We start from the raw sequence: 12,703 nt of genomic DNA on the forward strand, positions 1-12,703 counted from the left end.
ATTTCGTTTTGTACCTCTTCTTAAAAAAAATAAAACCATGACAAAACACTTAAAAACTTTTTGCGCATAAGATACAGTATGACGTATTTTTTACAAATAAAAAATGTTTGAGAGACAAAACTAATATTGTTCAATTCAATTTGGAATAGTTTCAGCATTCAGCCTTATTTGGTAGCATGCCTCATCTTGACTTCTCGCTCCTCATCTCCACACTTTACCTACCAAAGGTTCTCCACATGGATCACATTGTGAGAACTTCTCTTGTCCACCGTTTTCCACAATGTCAACTCTAATTTTATTCTGGACTCTGGCTAGGACAATTAATTTTTGTTTTTCGTCTGAAGTAAATTTTTTGATCGGCTTGTGTGAATTCACAATGATGCTAAAACATAAAATCCATTTTCATCTTCACAGCAGATAGCAAAAGATTTTCAATAAAAACTGATATTTGGAACTGTTCATAATTTCATCTCCCATAAAAACACCAGTTCCATGTGAAGAAAAGTAATCCCAAAAGTATGATTCTGCCCACACAATGTTTTATTACTGCTTTTTTTCTGCCCAAAACATTCAGCTTAGTTTCTTCAGACTATAATACATTCTCCTACAAGTCTTTAACAGATTTTTACAATTCTCCATTACTTTCATTATTAGTTTTTGTTGGTGGAGCACTTAGATATTTCTCATTTCTTGGAATCTGTTTGAAATTACTCTGCTTCAGGTTAGAAAATGTACAATTCTTAAAATTATTAGTCAATTTATAAACTTGTGAAAGTAAAAGTTATATTCTGCATTCATTTTGAAGTTGTACGGTGCCTATAGTTTACTTAATTGGATATGTTTAAAAGTAAACAAATGTCCAACTTATATTGGACATTTGAGTTACTTTTGTCTTAATCAGAATCAGTTAAACTTCTTTTAATGTTGTTATGGCATCAAAACAAAATTTAATAGCATTTAAAAAATATAAAAATTTTAGTGTTTGAGATTTTGTTTTACAAAACAGTACTTTAGTTTTTGGTCAGCATGGTGCATCCCATGACATAGACACTTTGATAGTCTTATTTCCATGTTGACTTATATTGTATTCTCATAAATTTACCAGCAAAAATAACGATTGCTACTTACATTCTCTTAATACAATAAAAACACACAAAAAAGACAAAATGAACACTTTATAATTTTAAATCTTTATAAGTCTGTTAAATTTCTTTTTCACTTTTTACAAAAACAAGGGAGGGGGAAAAGAAAAATCCAAAACACTATTGCAATTCTCTTGGAGAATGCCCTTTTTTGTGCCTGTAGTTTTCACTCTGGCTAGCACAATCTGAAACTCCACTCAATACTGCTGTCTTCATGGCCTTTCATAAGAGTGGGGAGGGAAAAACAAAGGAAGGATGTAGAAAAATGGAGAGTTATAAAAACCATTAGAATTGAGACAAAGCAAATGGAAAAAACCCCCAGACATACAGAGTTCAGGAGGGAACAAAGAAAGGGATACACAGAGTGAACAGTCCTACAGTCCATGACTATCTCAGCTGTCTTGTGTTTGGAGTAACAGCTGTACTTTTCTTCCTCTTTCAAAATCTTCTGTCCCTTTACAGTTTGGTTATAAGGGCAGCATTTGCTGTTGGCACTGAGATCAAGAAGGCAGCCTGAGAGTTCCTTTGCCCAGGAAGAACTGCAGGACACGGTCCACGAGCAGAGCAGCAACAAAGTCCACCAACAGAACTTGGGCAATTATTAATTTGAACTGCAAGAAAGCATACAAAGCATGTTATATGATCTTATTACAAGGCTACCAAAACAAGAAATGGTAAAATAATGTTAGCTCACCTCAGTTGGAATTTCTACAAGAGCAAACTGTTCATTGAATTCTGGAGAGGAACCAGTAAGTAGCCCGACAATTGCTAACCCTGAAAGTACGATACTCCACAGTAGTGGTCGATTTTCACTGAGAGACTCCATGAATGGGTGACCCTGTAAGACACAAAGAGGAATCCATTATGTAAATAAATACCGGTTATTTAGATATGGTTTGAAATAACCAATACATGGTCACAAATGTGAAAAGATACCTTGTAGTTTATGGCAAAGGTGGCCATCTGCATGGCCATTGACATTATGTACACAGTGCTGTTAATTAGGCTGGGTTCGAATTCTTTATACAGATCTACAAACTGCTCCTCTCTGCAAGAAAAGAAACATAAAAATAATAAAGCATTCACAAAGTATCACTGATAGGAAAAACAGAAAACATTGTATACATTTTATATGAAATAAAACAAGTGTTTGCTCATCAGCAGTTTGGACGTCCCATCTTAAAAAGATAAAATCTAAGAAAGTATCAATCAATCCAAAAACATTTTAGACAAAAAGCTGTTAAAAAATTTAAAATGTCTAATACAAAGGCGATACTTGGGGTGAACAATCATTTCTGTTTTATTTGAACATAGAAATGCCCATTTAGTTAAAAGTACACATTTTCCATGGTATTACTGTGATGCATGGTCTTTCAAGAGGTCTTTGGTCTTACCCCGTTGTACTTTTGCTTACCTTGGTGGACTTCTGGTTTGTGCCTCTTTATAAAGATACACAAGACTACAAAAGTGAACTGCAAACTGCAGCAGCACAGTCAACACTGTGTACAGATTGAAGATGTTTGGTAAAGGTCGCTCTCGTGACAACGTTTTCAGAGGCTGCAAAAAGAGGAGAAAAAAAATTCTAATTTGTCTGTTTTTTGAAAAAATAAAACAAAATTACAGTGGAATTGTAACATTTACAGTAAGCACAAAAAGCATGTTAACTTTACAATAAATAAGTCAAATTCTAACCTTTGACCTAGATATAAAGAGAAAGCATCCAGCCAAAAGCAAGCCTTGCAGAGTCGCCTGGAAATCACTGAATTTGACTCCTTCGAGGTAGAGGACAGACTGGCTGTAGGCCAGCACTAATGCATTGAGAGCTAGAATCTTGAACATCTGCAGTGTTGTAACCAGAGTGCAGCGACCTTGTTTTATTACATGGCAAACTGGGGGAATAAAGAAAAAACAAAAACAAATTGAGTCAGTCTGAGAGTTAATAATCAGTTTTATTTATAAATACAGGGAAATAAGTACTGAAACATGTGACTCACTGCACTGAATGGAGGAGAGTTTTGACGTGAAGGGGGCAGCAATAGAAGCGTCACCCAGCTTGACGACTTGTACCTGATCCTCTTCAAGTTCTCGTAGAACTTGACTGATTTTTTCCTGTTACAGAGAAATCCTGATTGTTAGAGTAGTGTATGTTTCTTCATGTCACAGTAAGCACAAAAAATGGTTAACAAAAGTAAGCATTTTTCTGAGTAGCTCATATTTTTTTGAGTAGCCCATGTCAAATGTAAATGATGACGTTGAACGATGAGACAGAACAGTCTCTTATTCTTATTTTATTTTTTTTTACCTCAGTGCAAACTTATATTTACATACTTGCTGCTTGTACACCTGAATTTCCTCATAGTGGGACATTAAAGGATATTTCTAATCCCTTCTATTCTGACCTCTTTAATACTTAATATTTTAAGTATTAAATGTTAAATATATTCTAAGTCTTTAGTTTTATCTTTAGCCGAAAACTAGGCCTTGCTTCCTGTTCTTACAATCCAAGACATCCCAGTAGTTCTCTAAAGGCTCTAATTTAAACAGAAAACAAAGAGAGTTTTAATATTTGTTGGATAGTTGTAACTGGAGCGATTGTGACAAATTAGAGCAGAATACCTATTGTAATTAATTAATTGCCTCTATGATTACATTATGTTTCCAAAAGAAGATGTAAATATTTTTGTTAAATGATAAAGTAGAACACCTTTTGTGCTGCAAGCTGCTCCTCTCTCTGGGCCATGGCCCGCTGTCTGGCTGCTCTGGAGCTCAGCTTGACACTAGAACTAGCAGGTGGTACAGGCCTGAAGTCTGATGTTGCCGACTCCTTATCTCTACCCCGCTTCTTTTTCTCAGGCATGCGCTCTGGAGCATTGGCTAAAAGGGCCACCCCTGTGAGAAAACAACGTGTTCAATGCTCACAACTGAAACAACAGTTCTTGGCAAACTTGTTTCAGTACTATGAGTTATCTAAAAATAACTTACCTATCTGAGCATGTTTAAGTGCTCCGACATCATTTGTGCCATCACCGCACATCAAGGTCACATAACCAAGTCCCTTTAGACTGGTGATTACAAATTCCTAAAACACGTTAAATCAAACTTTTGTTTCAAACACCGAATTGAGGTAGGAAGAGAGTGCACAAACTATGACTTAAAGACTGCTGCTTCAGGACCTACCTTCTGTTTTGGACTGACTCGAGCAAATACTTGAATATGTGGTAACAGTGTGTGGAGAAGGTGGGGATCGCAGCCCAACCGGGCCAGCCCTTCTCCTGTTACACACAAGTCAAACTGTTGCACAAACGAAGAAACTGAAGGAGGGGGTAGTGCAACAGTTACAGTGCCATCAATAGATTCCCAGTGCCACTGACCTGGAAAAACAGCATTTATACATAAAACTTCTCGTTATTCAAGCCAAGTGTCAAAACACTCACAGAATTAAGTGATGAACCTAATGCATACCCTGATTGAGGCTCGGCTGTAAAATAAGTGTGTGATCTTTCTGGATAAAGTGGAGCTCTCTTGCAACATGGCATGCAGTTAGGGGGTTGTCTCCTGTGATCATGACCACCTGAGAGATGAAAGAGTCAGCCATTATAAAGCGTTGCTTATTTGAGTACGAACCCAAAATTTTCATCACTGTTTTGTTTTTTTACATGATGAGATGCTTCTTGGATCTCTTTTATCACTGCCTTGCTGTCATTCTTGAGTGGACAGGAAACAACCATGAAACCAGCAAATTGTAGATCACACTCCAAAACATCACGATTGATTTCACGGCACTGCATAACCCAAAAAGATTTTAGTTAGTTTCTATCAGGTCTGTTTATAGACACGATAGAAAAATCAAACAGCCTCCGAAAGGTTTTGATTAAAAGAAAAAAAGTTAAACAAACCTGTTGATGACTGAGGTGTCCAATTTCTTTGTAACCCAAGGCCAGAACTCGTGCCCCTTCCCGTGACATTTCTCTGTGGACTTCGTCATAATTTCCTGGACACGCTGTAAACTACGGACAGCAGTATTTTAGACACTTATTTTAGATAAGAAAGAGGAGAAGCTTTGAAAAATGTGAAGCTATAATTTACCATTCCTCTAAGTGTCTCTGGGGCACCCTTGACAGTTGAGATGTAGCAAAGTTCGGTGGATCCAAGTTTCTCGTACGAGGCCAAGACAGACATCCTTTTCAGAGCGCTGGCAAAATGGAAACGCTGGTGGATTTTCAGACCTTGTGTTTTGATGCCTCGTGGGAACACTTTTTCATCTGGTTTAAACAGAAAAAAACCTAACTTAAGTAACCATTCTACTGTTTAAAATGTACTAGTCCAATAATATAACGAGAATACTGTTAACCATATAGTCCTAGCACACTCATGAATTGCACTATAGATGTAGGAGGCACCTTTGGTAAGTGTCCAGTCAGCAGCAGTTAGCATGGCCTTCTCTAATGGATCTCCCACCAGTTGCCCATCATCCAGAGTAACCAATGAGTGACAGGTAGCCACAACCCTATGTGTCTCAACTGGGATCTCAGAGACAGGCATCACCTCTTTCCCCTCTCTGTCAGTGAAAACAGGATGGATACAATAAATGGCAAATAATTACAACCTAAATTACAAGTACAACATGTGGTTGTTTCTCAATTTTATGCTGCCAAACAGAGAATTGGTTGACGGAGTTTACCTGAGGCCTGCTACCCCTCGAACCACCAAGCTGTCACTGGTCAGGGTTCCTGTTTTGTCAAAACAGCAAATCTCTACTTTCCCTGCAAATGGTATCCTGAAGGGTTCTGTGCAGAAAACATCTAAAGCAGAAAAAGAGTAACAAGTGTCATATTCAATACCACTTAGTGAATTTGCTGCAGTAGATATTCTACGATCCCAGCAGAAAAAGAAACAAACTTACAAAGTTTAGCCAAGGCAATGAGTGATGTGTTAACTGCTAAAGAAAGCTCTATCGGAAGTTCCGGTGGGACCACTGAAGTGAGAATAAGTGTGCACTCCAAAAACAACTTGTAGCGATTCCGTGTGAGATCCTTTGTTCCTAGGAAGGGATAAAAATTATAATAAAAAAAAGACATGTATCAGAATCAACTTCACCGTTCATTCTGACCTATAAGTACAAACTTGAATGCAAGTTTTACTGGTTTTCAAAAAATTTGTGATACATCTTAATGAGCTCATTGTTGCCACCTCACCTTCAACCCACACATATGCAGCAGCAGCAATGGCAAACACAAGGAGGAAGAGGATAAAGATAAAAGTCTCCAGATTGTTTGCCGTCACTCTCTTTACACCGAAGAGAATGGTCCTTAGCAATTTACCCTGTAGAACAATGTCACAACACACACTGTTTAGTAATGAACAAAGGTCTTAATAATAGTAAAAAAAGAAAAACTTCAAGATTTAACAGTTATCTCTATTTCTTACCTGAGACGTATAGAATCCTGTTCTCAGTACATAGGCCACACAGCCATTGTCTACAGCTGCAAACAATGAAAAAGAGTACAAATAAATACATTGTTCAATGCCAGTAGATACTCCTGCTGATAAATGAAAAGACAGAGGGACTAGCACTTACGCTTGAGTCCAGCACTGGTCTTTAAAGGAGGAGTATGCTGAACCACTTTGGTTCCACCAGAAATTATATGCAGGCGAGAGTCTGTCTGAAGATTCAACATTCTCTCTGGATCCAAGTCTTCTATTGGCTCCTGCACACAACAGTAAAACAAGGCTTGAATTGCACAATCTTACTGAAATAACAACACAATGAAAACGTATTTCCACCACTTACAGATTTCTGGTTTGTCTTTTTTGTCACATCTAAGAACTTAATAATCTGAGTAAATCCATAATTTAGTTTTCAAAATATGATTTATTTCAGTCAAATCGGCTGTCCAGTCCAACCAGATCCAACATGAAAAGTAATTGCCTTCTAAATCTAATATCTGGTGGTGTCACTCTTGGAGGCAACAATTGCCGTTAAGCATTTGCAATAACGTGAGATGATTTTTTTACATCGATGTGAAAGAATGTTTTGCCCATTTGTTTTCAATTCAGCTAATGACAACAATTCAGTTTTAATTCAGCTACATTGGTTTTCAGGCAATGCAGGTTTTAGGGAGTGCAGAAGCATCTCAATTAGATTTCAGTCTAAATTTTTACTAGTCTACTCCCAAATGTTACTGGTGGAATAGGCAACAATTCTGTGGGTGCTGTGGGGTTGGAGCAGCCACGGATATTCCCAAGCATCCACATGTGACAGGAAGGTTTGTTTTTGTTGTTTTTTTCTTGGAAACTGACTTCAACAGAGACAAGTCACGTCCTTTGTGACCTCCAAGATATGCACTGATCACCTTTAAGAGTTATCTTGGTAGATAAAAAAAGTTCCTTGTGTTCACTATTTCGGAAGAAAAATGTCTCTCACTGTGGTTTGCTCGAGACCCAAAGCCTTAGAAATGAAATTCTCATCTATTCTTGAAATTCTTTAGATCAAGGCATGATTTGTTGCCTTCATCTCATTGTATCTTATCAGAATTTTCTATTTGACTAATAGTGTGGTGTGGAAGCAATCAGACTTGGGTGTGGCTAGTGAAAGTGAACTCAACTTTCTAAATGTGGGGCTTATAAATTTAATTTATAATTTAACAAGGCAGTTAACATTTGAAAACACCATCTTGTATTTTTTTACTGAGTTTGTCTGTCTAATTATGACATTGTTTGTAGCTCTGAAATATTTAGACACAGCAAAAACAGTAAAAATCTGTATTGAAGCAAATAGTTTGCCACAATATTATTTACTAACCTTCATCTGTGGGACAGACTCTCCAGTCAGCATGGCTTCATCCACAATGCAACGTCCTCTGAGTAGCAGCACATCACAAGGTACCAAGTTGTCCTGGGGTGAGCGACCTATAGAATAGAAAACACACATTTCAACACAGAAAATGAATGCAAGGTTTGCGGTAAGGAGTCATAACATTTAGGACTGCACACTCACCTATGGAGACAATGTCTCCAGGAACTAGTTCATCACTAGAAATAGGTCTCCATTTCCTGTTGCGATACACCTATCAAAAACGTACATACACTTATTTTGATATGCTAGGTATATCACATTATTTATGGAAAACAAATTGAGCTCAAAAGTTTGGGTAAAATATGTTTTAAAGGCCTAATCTCTCTTCATAAAGCCAATGGAAAAAGTCCCCAGGACTTAAATGGCCTAATGTTCAATTTTTTTTCCAATTCAATTTGCATACATGTGTGACTTTTTATTCTTCGTCAAACTCTGTCGGTTGCATAAGTGAACTTGATCATTTCACTATAAAGTTCTTATGACTAAATTAGCGACAGAATACATTTTAAACTTGATCAAGCTTACCTGGATCATATAGGGCTTATTTCCCATGCGACGTATTTCTGACATATTTCTCATTTGCTGTTGGACCAGAGATGCCTCAAATGCAACCAGCATGAACAGAGTAAAAACGCTGTAATACCAGTATTCGTCCAAACACCATAGCCCCACACAGAAAACCTGATGGTCACAGGGCAGATAACATCAAACTGACGCAAAGTATTTACATTTTCTCTTCCTGATTAATGAACCCAGACTAATTCCAGGAAAAAGAAACACACGTACCTGGAAGACGAAAAAAGGAGCTGTTGCTCTCTCTTTAAAGAGCTCCAGAAAGTCTGGCACAACCATCTCTGCACGATTGGTGCCATATCGCTTTTCTGCAACCTTGAGTTCAGTTTCTTCCTGGTATCCACGCCATGACTGGAAGTGGCCCAGTGGGTGGTTAATGGGGAATGCCACTGGAAGGAAACATTTCTTCTCGTTGTAGTCAAAAATGTAACGGATCTTTTGAAACTCAAAAGATAAGATCTTTTCCCCATTCTCATCCTGTTGATCCAAACATAGGACATATGTTTAAAAACATATATTGCAGTGGCAAATAAAAAATGAAAATACATCCAAGTAATAGATAAAATTCAAAGCCAATATCTAAATTAACCTAACAACTTCCAGATAAATTAAGCCAAATTTCTAAGCACATAGAGCTTTGATAAAGAGTAATGGCATGTGTGGCTTTCACAAACCTTGTCACACTATCTTTGAGCATTCCAGGGAAGTAACATTTAACATATTTCCAAATATGACAACAAAGGGAAATCAGTCTTTAAAGATGTGAACAAACCTGATCCCTCTGGAGTGTGACAAGCTCAGCAGAACCATTGTTAGGGGTTGGAATGACCTTTGCCAGCGTAGCCAGCTTGGGATCTGGCTCCTGTGTTTATTTAAAGAAAGAAAAGAGATGATATATTCACATGCTGTGGGGACAGCACTTTTATTTTTGGAGCACCCTAATGATATACTGAACACAACCCACTGATATACAGAGAAAAAAAGCGACACTTTCCCTAAACAGTGGAATGATGAGGATGATGTTGGCAAATCAACATGCCTTTCAGCAAAAGTTTTGATTAGATCTGTAATTGTTCAATGTTAGGTTGTTTAAAAGATCTATTACTTTCCGACTATTTGATTCATAACAGATTTAGGTTTCCTAATGTGAGTACATTTACAATAAACAGGATCTTTAAGACAGATATTGATTATTCTGGTATTTGAAGTTATAACAAGTACTTTAGTTACCCAGAATGTCATTCTGTTCATCAACCATCAAAAACACAAATATATCAAAAATATATAAATTTGACAGAATTATCAACTGAACTGTTTCTTTCATTTTCATTGGTTATCATCAAGCAAATGTTTACTAATCAGTACAAACTCTGTGGATATCTGAAAGAGAACACTCTGAAGGAGAAATTTTTGGATAAGTACTATTTATAGATAATATATAGATAAAGTCAATAAAAATGTATAATACATTACGTGATGCATAGAAACCTTCAAATATAGCCAGCACTGTATTTGTGCTATTTGACATGTTTTAATAAACATGTAGGAGTAGAGAAACTGTATGTGAGATTTTTTATGGAACTAAAAAAATGGGTAGGATTTTTTTGTACCACCTGCTGTAAAAGTGCACATAATTTGTTATAACTGTATTTACCTTAGAACAAGTGAGCCAACAATGCACGTGCACGGACCAGTATCCAGAGAGTGCTGTGAGGACGTGCGCGATCCCGATAGCGGCTAACGCAAGGAGGCCTGCCTCTGGATACTCTGAGGCACCGTACACTCCTAACCACACGTACACCCAGCCAGGGTAGAGAACACCCAGAAACGGGAGGACTGTGCCGTGTAGCAGTCGGGGCCTCCGTCTGTACAGCGTCACCGAGCTTACGAGCTCATCACCGGCGCCGCTGTCATTGTGGTTGTGGTTAACAGAGGGGGCCATTTGTAGCTCACCCGGTCCTCGGATTCCGTCTGCAGCCATACTCTCGTCTTTCTTGGCGTCGTTCATTGTATCCGAATCCCTCCTTGGGCCCCCTCTACCATCCACCACCACCCCGTCTCGCTACAGTCGTTTAAAAATACGATTCTACACACGAAGCGGTGTGTTATCCAGCTTTGAGAGCCCGTCTTTTGGGTTGACTGTTTCCCGACCGCTGCTTCCGCATACGCAATTACGCAAAGACACGTCATATTTAAAGAGCGTCAGTTTACCTCCAACTTGCTTTTTATTTTTCTTTCTCAAAACGCCTTTACACTAACTGAGGTTTCCAAATTAGTAATATTTCAGGTTGCTTTCTGCAAATATATTTCAATATAAGTTGGAAAAAATAAAATTAATAAACACAGGGAAACGTAAAAAGGAAACAAATAAAACAAAGAAGTTGGAGAATCGTAGATTTTAGTACGTTAACTAAAGTACAAGAAATTAAAAGAAACGTATTAAACTGTGCTTTCTGATATAATTAAAACACACATTTAAAAAGTATATGGGTTGCTAATTGATTTACAGCGGTATTAATCGGGTGGCTCTTCACAAGCTAAAATAAGCATGCATTTTCTCTGTTACATGACATCTAGAGTAAAGTCAAAACAATTTAAATTCAAAAATACAAAGTAGTTCTTCGTGCGATTAAATTACTGCCCCTTTAAATAAAAACGTCACTGTAGGGGTGTTACCTACATGCATGACAGACACAAACCTGCCCCAACAAAATTGAAGAACATCATCAGGATGTTGCTTTTCCTTCCAATCAAATATGGGTGTGCGTGTTGTAGCTCTTAATCGCATAGAGTTAGTTTCCACACGCTGAAGTAGTGGTCATTTAATCTTGTTTACAACGCTTCTGTAGTCGACTCCACACAGCTTCAAACACCAACATGTAAGAATTGAAATAATGGATTATATTAGTAATATATATTTGCACCACAATACTCCGTTCTACTGCTTTAGCACGTTGTCAAACGTGCTAAACTTTAGCACGTTGTCAAATTGATAGAAAAGATTGACCCGCCACTTGCCACTGTTTGTATAAATGTTTCCTTTCAGGCAAGCAGCTATGGAAATATCAGCAAAGTACTGTTATAAAGAACTGGAGACATATGGGTCGTGCGTTGCCTCAAATCCAACGTCTTGGCAACACAAGTGCCATGACCTAAAACTCAAGGTTTCGCAATGTACATCATCACAGTAAGTCAATTGATCTATCCTATATATATACCTATACATTTTTCCTTGTGCCTGACCATTTAATGTTTACAGTCCAGTGATCCAGAAGATCAGGGAAGACTGCTCCACAGAATTTGAGAAATTTGAGCAATGTCTGAAAGATAACCTGACCTCACCTACCTCTTGTTCACCACACGTGACCCGCTTTCTAGGCTGTGCAGACTCCGTTGACCTCAGCAGCGTGGGTAAGACTTTACTGGAATTGCCCTCGCAAAGATCACACATAAACACTGGATCATAAAATGTTTTAGATATATTTGTGCAACCTGTGCTGTAAAATATTTCTCTGGCACAACTCCATTAACCCCCTGATGATAAGAAATGTCTCTATATATACTGCATGTCACATGGATTTATATTGTTTTTATGATTTAGAATTATAAAAATGCAAGTCAACTCCAAATTTAGGTCATTATTCAGTATTACTTTGTTTTGACTGTTTAAAGTTATAACCCCATCTTGGTGGTACTAAGGGGGCTAAATATGTACAATTACCATGTTGGAAAATGGAATCAAATTTCAATTTGTTTTAACAATTATGCCAATCTCTGCTCTTTTATTTCTACCTTCAGATACAGGTTCTGACACATCATAGGATTCAGCAACTTCTATCGTCAGACCAAACCTCTACACAAGCTGGAATTTAATGTGTCAACTGTGTTTATTTGAATTTATATATATACATATGTATATGCTGAGTGTTTAATATGTTTGTCTTACTGTGACCTATTGTAACAGATTTCAAATGTAAATGTAGGAATGCTCCAGCACTGTACATTACATCATTTGAATATCACTTATACTTGCATTTGAATAAATAAGTCAGGTTTGCAATGTTTTGTATACCCCAGTTTTACTTAATTAATACTAGGTTTCCATTATTCATTTGGTGTCATAATCCTGTGT

General features: G+C 37.4%; 2 protein-coding genes across 2 annotated transcripts; one reads left to right on the top strand and one right to left on the bottom strand.

Moving 5' to 3' along the window:
* Positions 1-1,178: 1,178 nt before the first annotated feature.
* atp13a1 (ATPase 13A1) lies at positions 1,179-10,753 on the bottom strand. The gene is made up of 25 exons (XM_028043162.1): positions 10,226-10,753; positions 9,344-9,433; positions 8,785-9,048; positions 8,524-8,679; positions 8,140-8,209; positions 7,945-8,051; positions 6,721-6,850; positions 6,570-6,625; positions 6,338-6,464; positions 6,046-6,183; positions 5,824-5,944; positions 5,543-5,700; positions 5,229-5,404; positions 5,039-5,149; positions 4,799-4,924; positions 4,605-4,713; positions 4,320-4,513; positions 4,125-4,221; positions 3,847-4,031; positions 3,137-3,251; positions 2,835-3,031; positions 2,557-2,699; positions 2,079-2,190; positions 1,837-1,980; positions 1,179-1,753 (listed from the first exon to the last, which is right to left on the bottom strand). The coding sequence occupies exons 1-25, from the start codon at positions 10,577-10,579 to the stop codon at positions 1,643-1,645; spliced, it is 3,591 nt and encodes a 1,196-aa protein (XP_027898963.1). The 5' UTR covers positions 10,580-10,753; the 3' UTR covers positions 1,179-1,642.
* A 547-nt stretch (positions 10,754-11,300) lies between these two features.
* On the top strand, positions 11,301-12,631 carry chchd5 (coiled-coil-helix-coiled-coil-helix domain containing 5). Its single transcript, XM_028043201.1, has 4 exons — positions 11,301-11,450; positions 11,618-11,758; positions 11,831-11,982; positions 12,370-12,631. Coding segments are annotated over exons 1-4 (318 nt in total). The 5' UTR covers positions 11,301-11,448; the 3' UTR covers positions 12,393-12,631.
* The last annotated feature ends 72 nt before the right edge of the window (positions 12,632-12,703 follow it).

Source organism: Xiphophorus couchianus, chromosome 16 (genome assembly GCF_001444195.1).
Source record: "Xiphophorus couchianus chromosome 16, X_couchianus-1.0, whole genome shotgun sequence".
NCBI lineage: Eukaryota > Metazoa > Chordata > Actinopteri > Cyprinodontiformes > Poeciliidae > Xiphophorus > Xiphophorus couchianus.

Excerpts from the sequence above, each read along its gene's own strand:
- chchd5 (XM_028043201.1), top strand. Across the intron at positions 11,759-11,830 it reads TCGCAATGTACATCATCACA|TCCAGTGATCCAGAAGATCA; the intron begins GTAAGTCAATTG and ends TAATGTTTACAG. Across the intron at positions 11,983-12,369 it reads CGTTGACCTCAGCAGCGTGG|ATACAGGTTCTGACACATCA; the intron begins GTAAGACTTTAC and ends TTCTACCTTCAG.
- atp13a1 (XM_028043162.1), bottom strand. The coding sequence starts at position 10,579 with ATGAACGACGCCAAGAAAGACGAGAGTATGGCTGCAGACGGAATCCGA. Across the intron at positions 6,626-6,720 it reads GACCAGTGCTGGACTCAAGC|CTGTAGACAATGGCTGTGTG; the intron begins GTAAGTGCTAGT and ends CATTGTTTGCAG. Across the intron at positions 3,032-3,136 it reads ACTCTCCTCCATTCAGTGCA|TTTGCCATGTAATAAAACAA; the intron begins GTGAGTCACATG and ends TTATTCCCCCAG.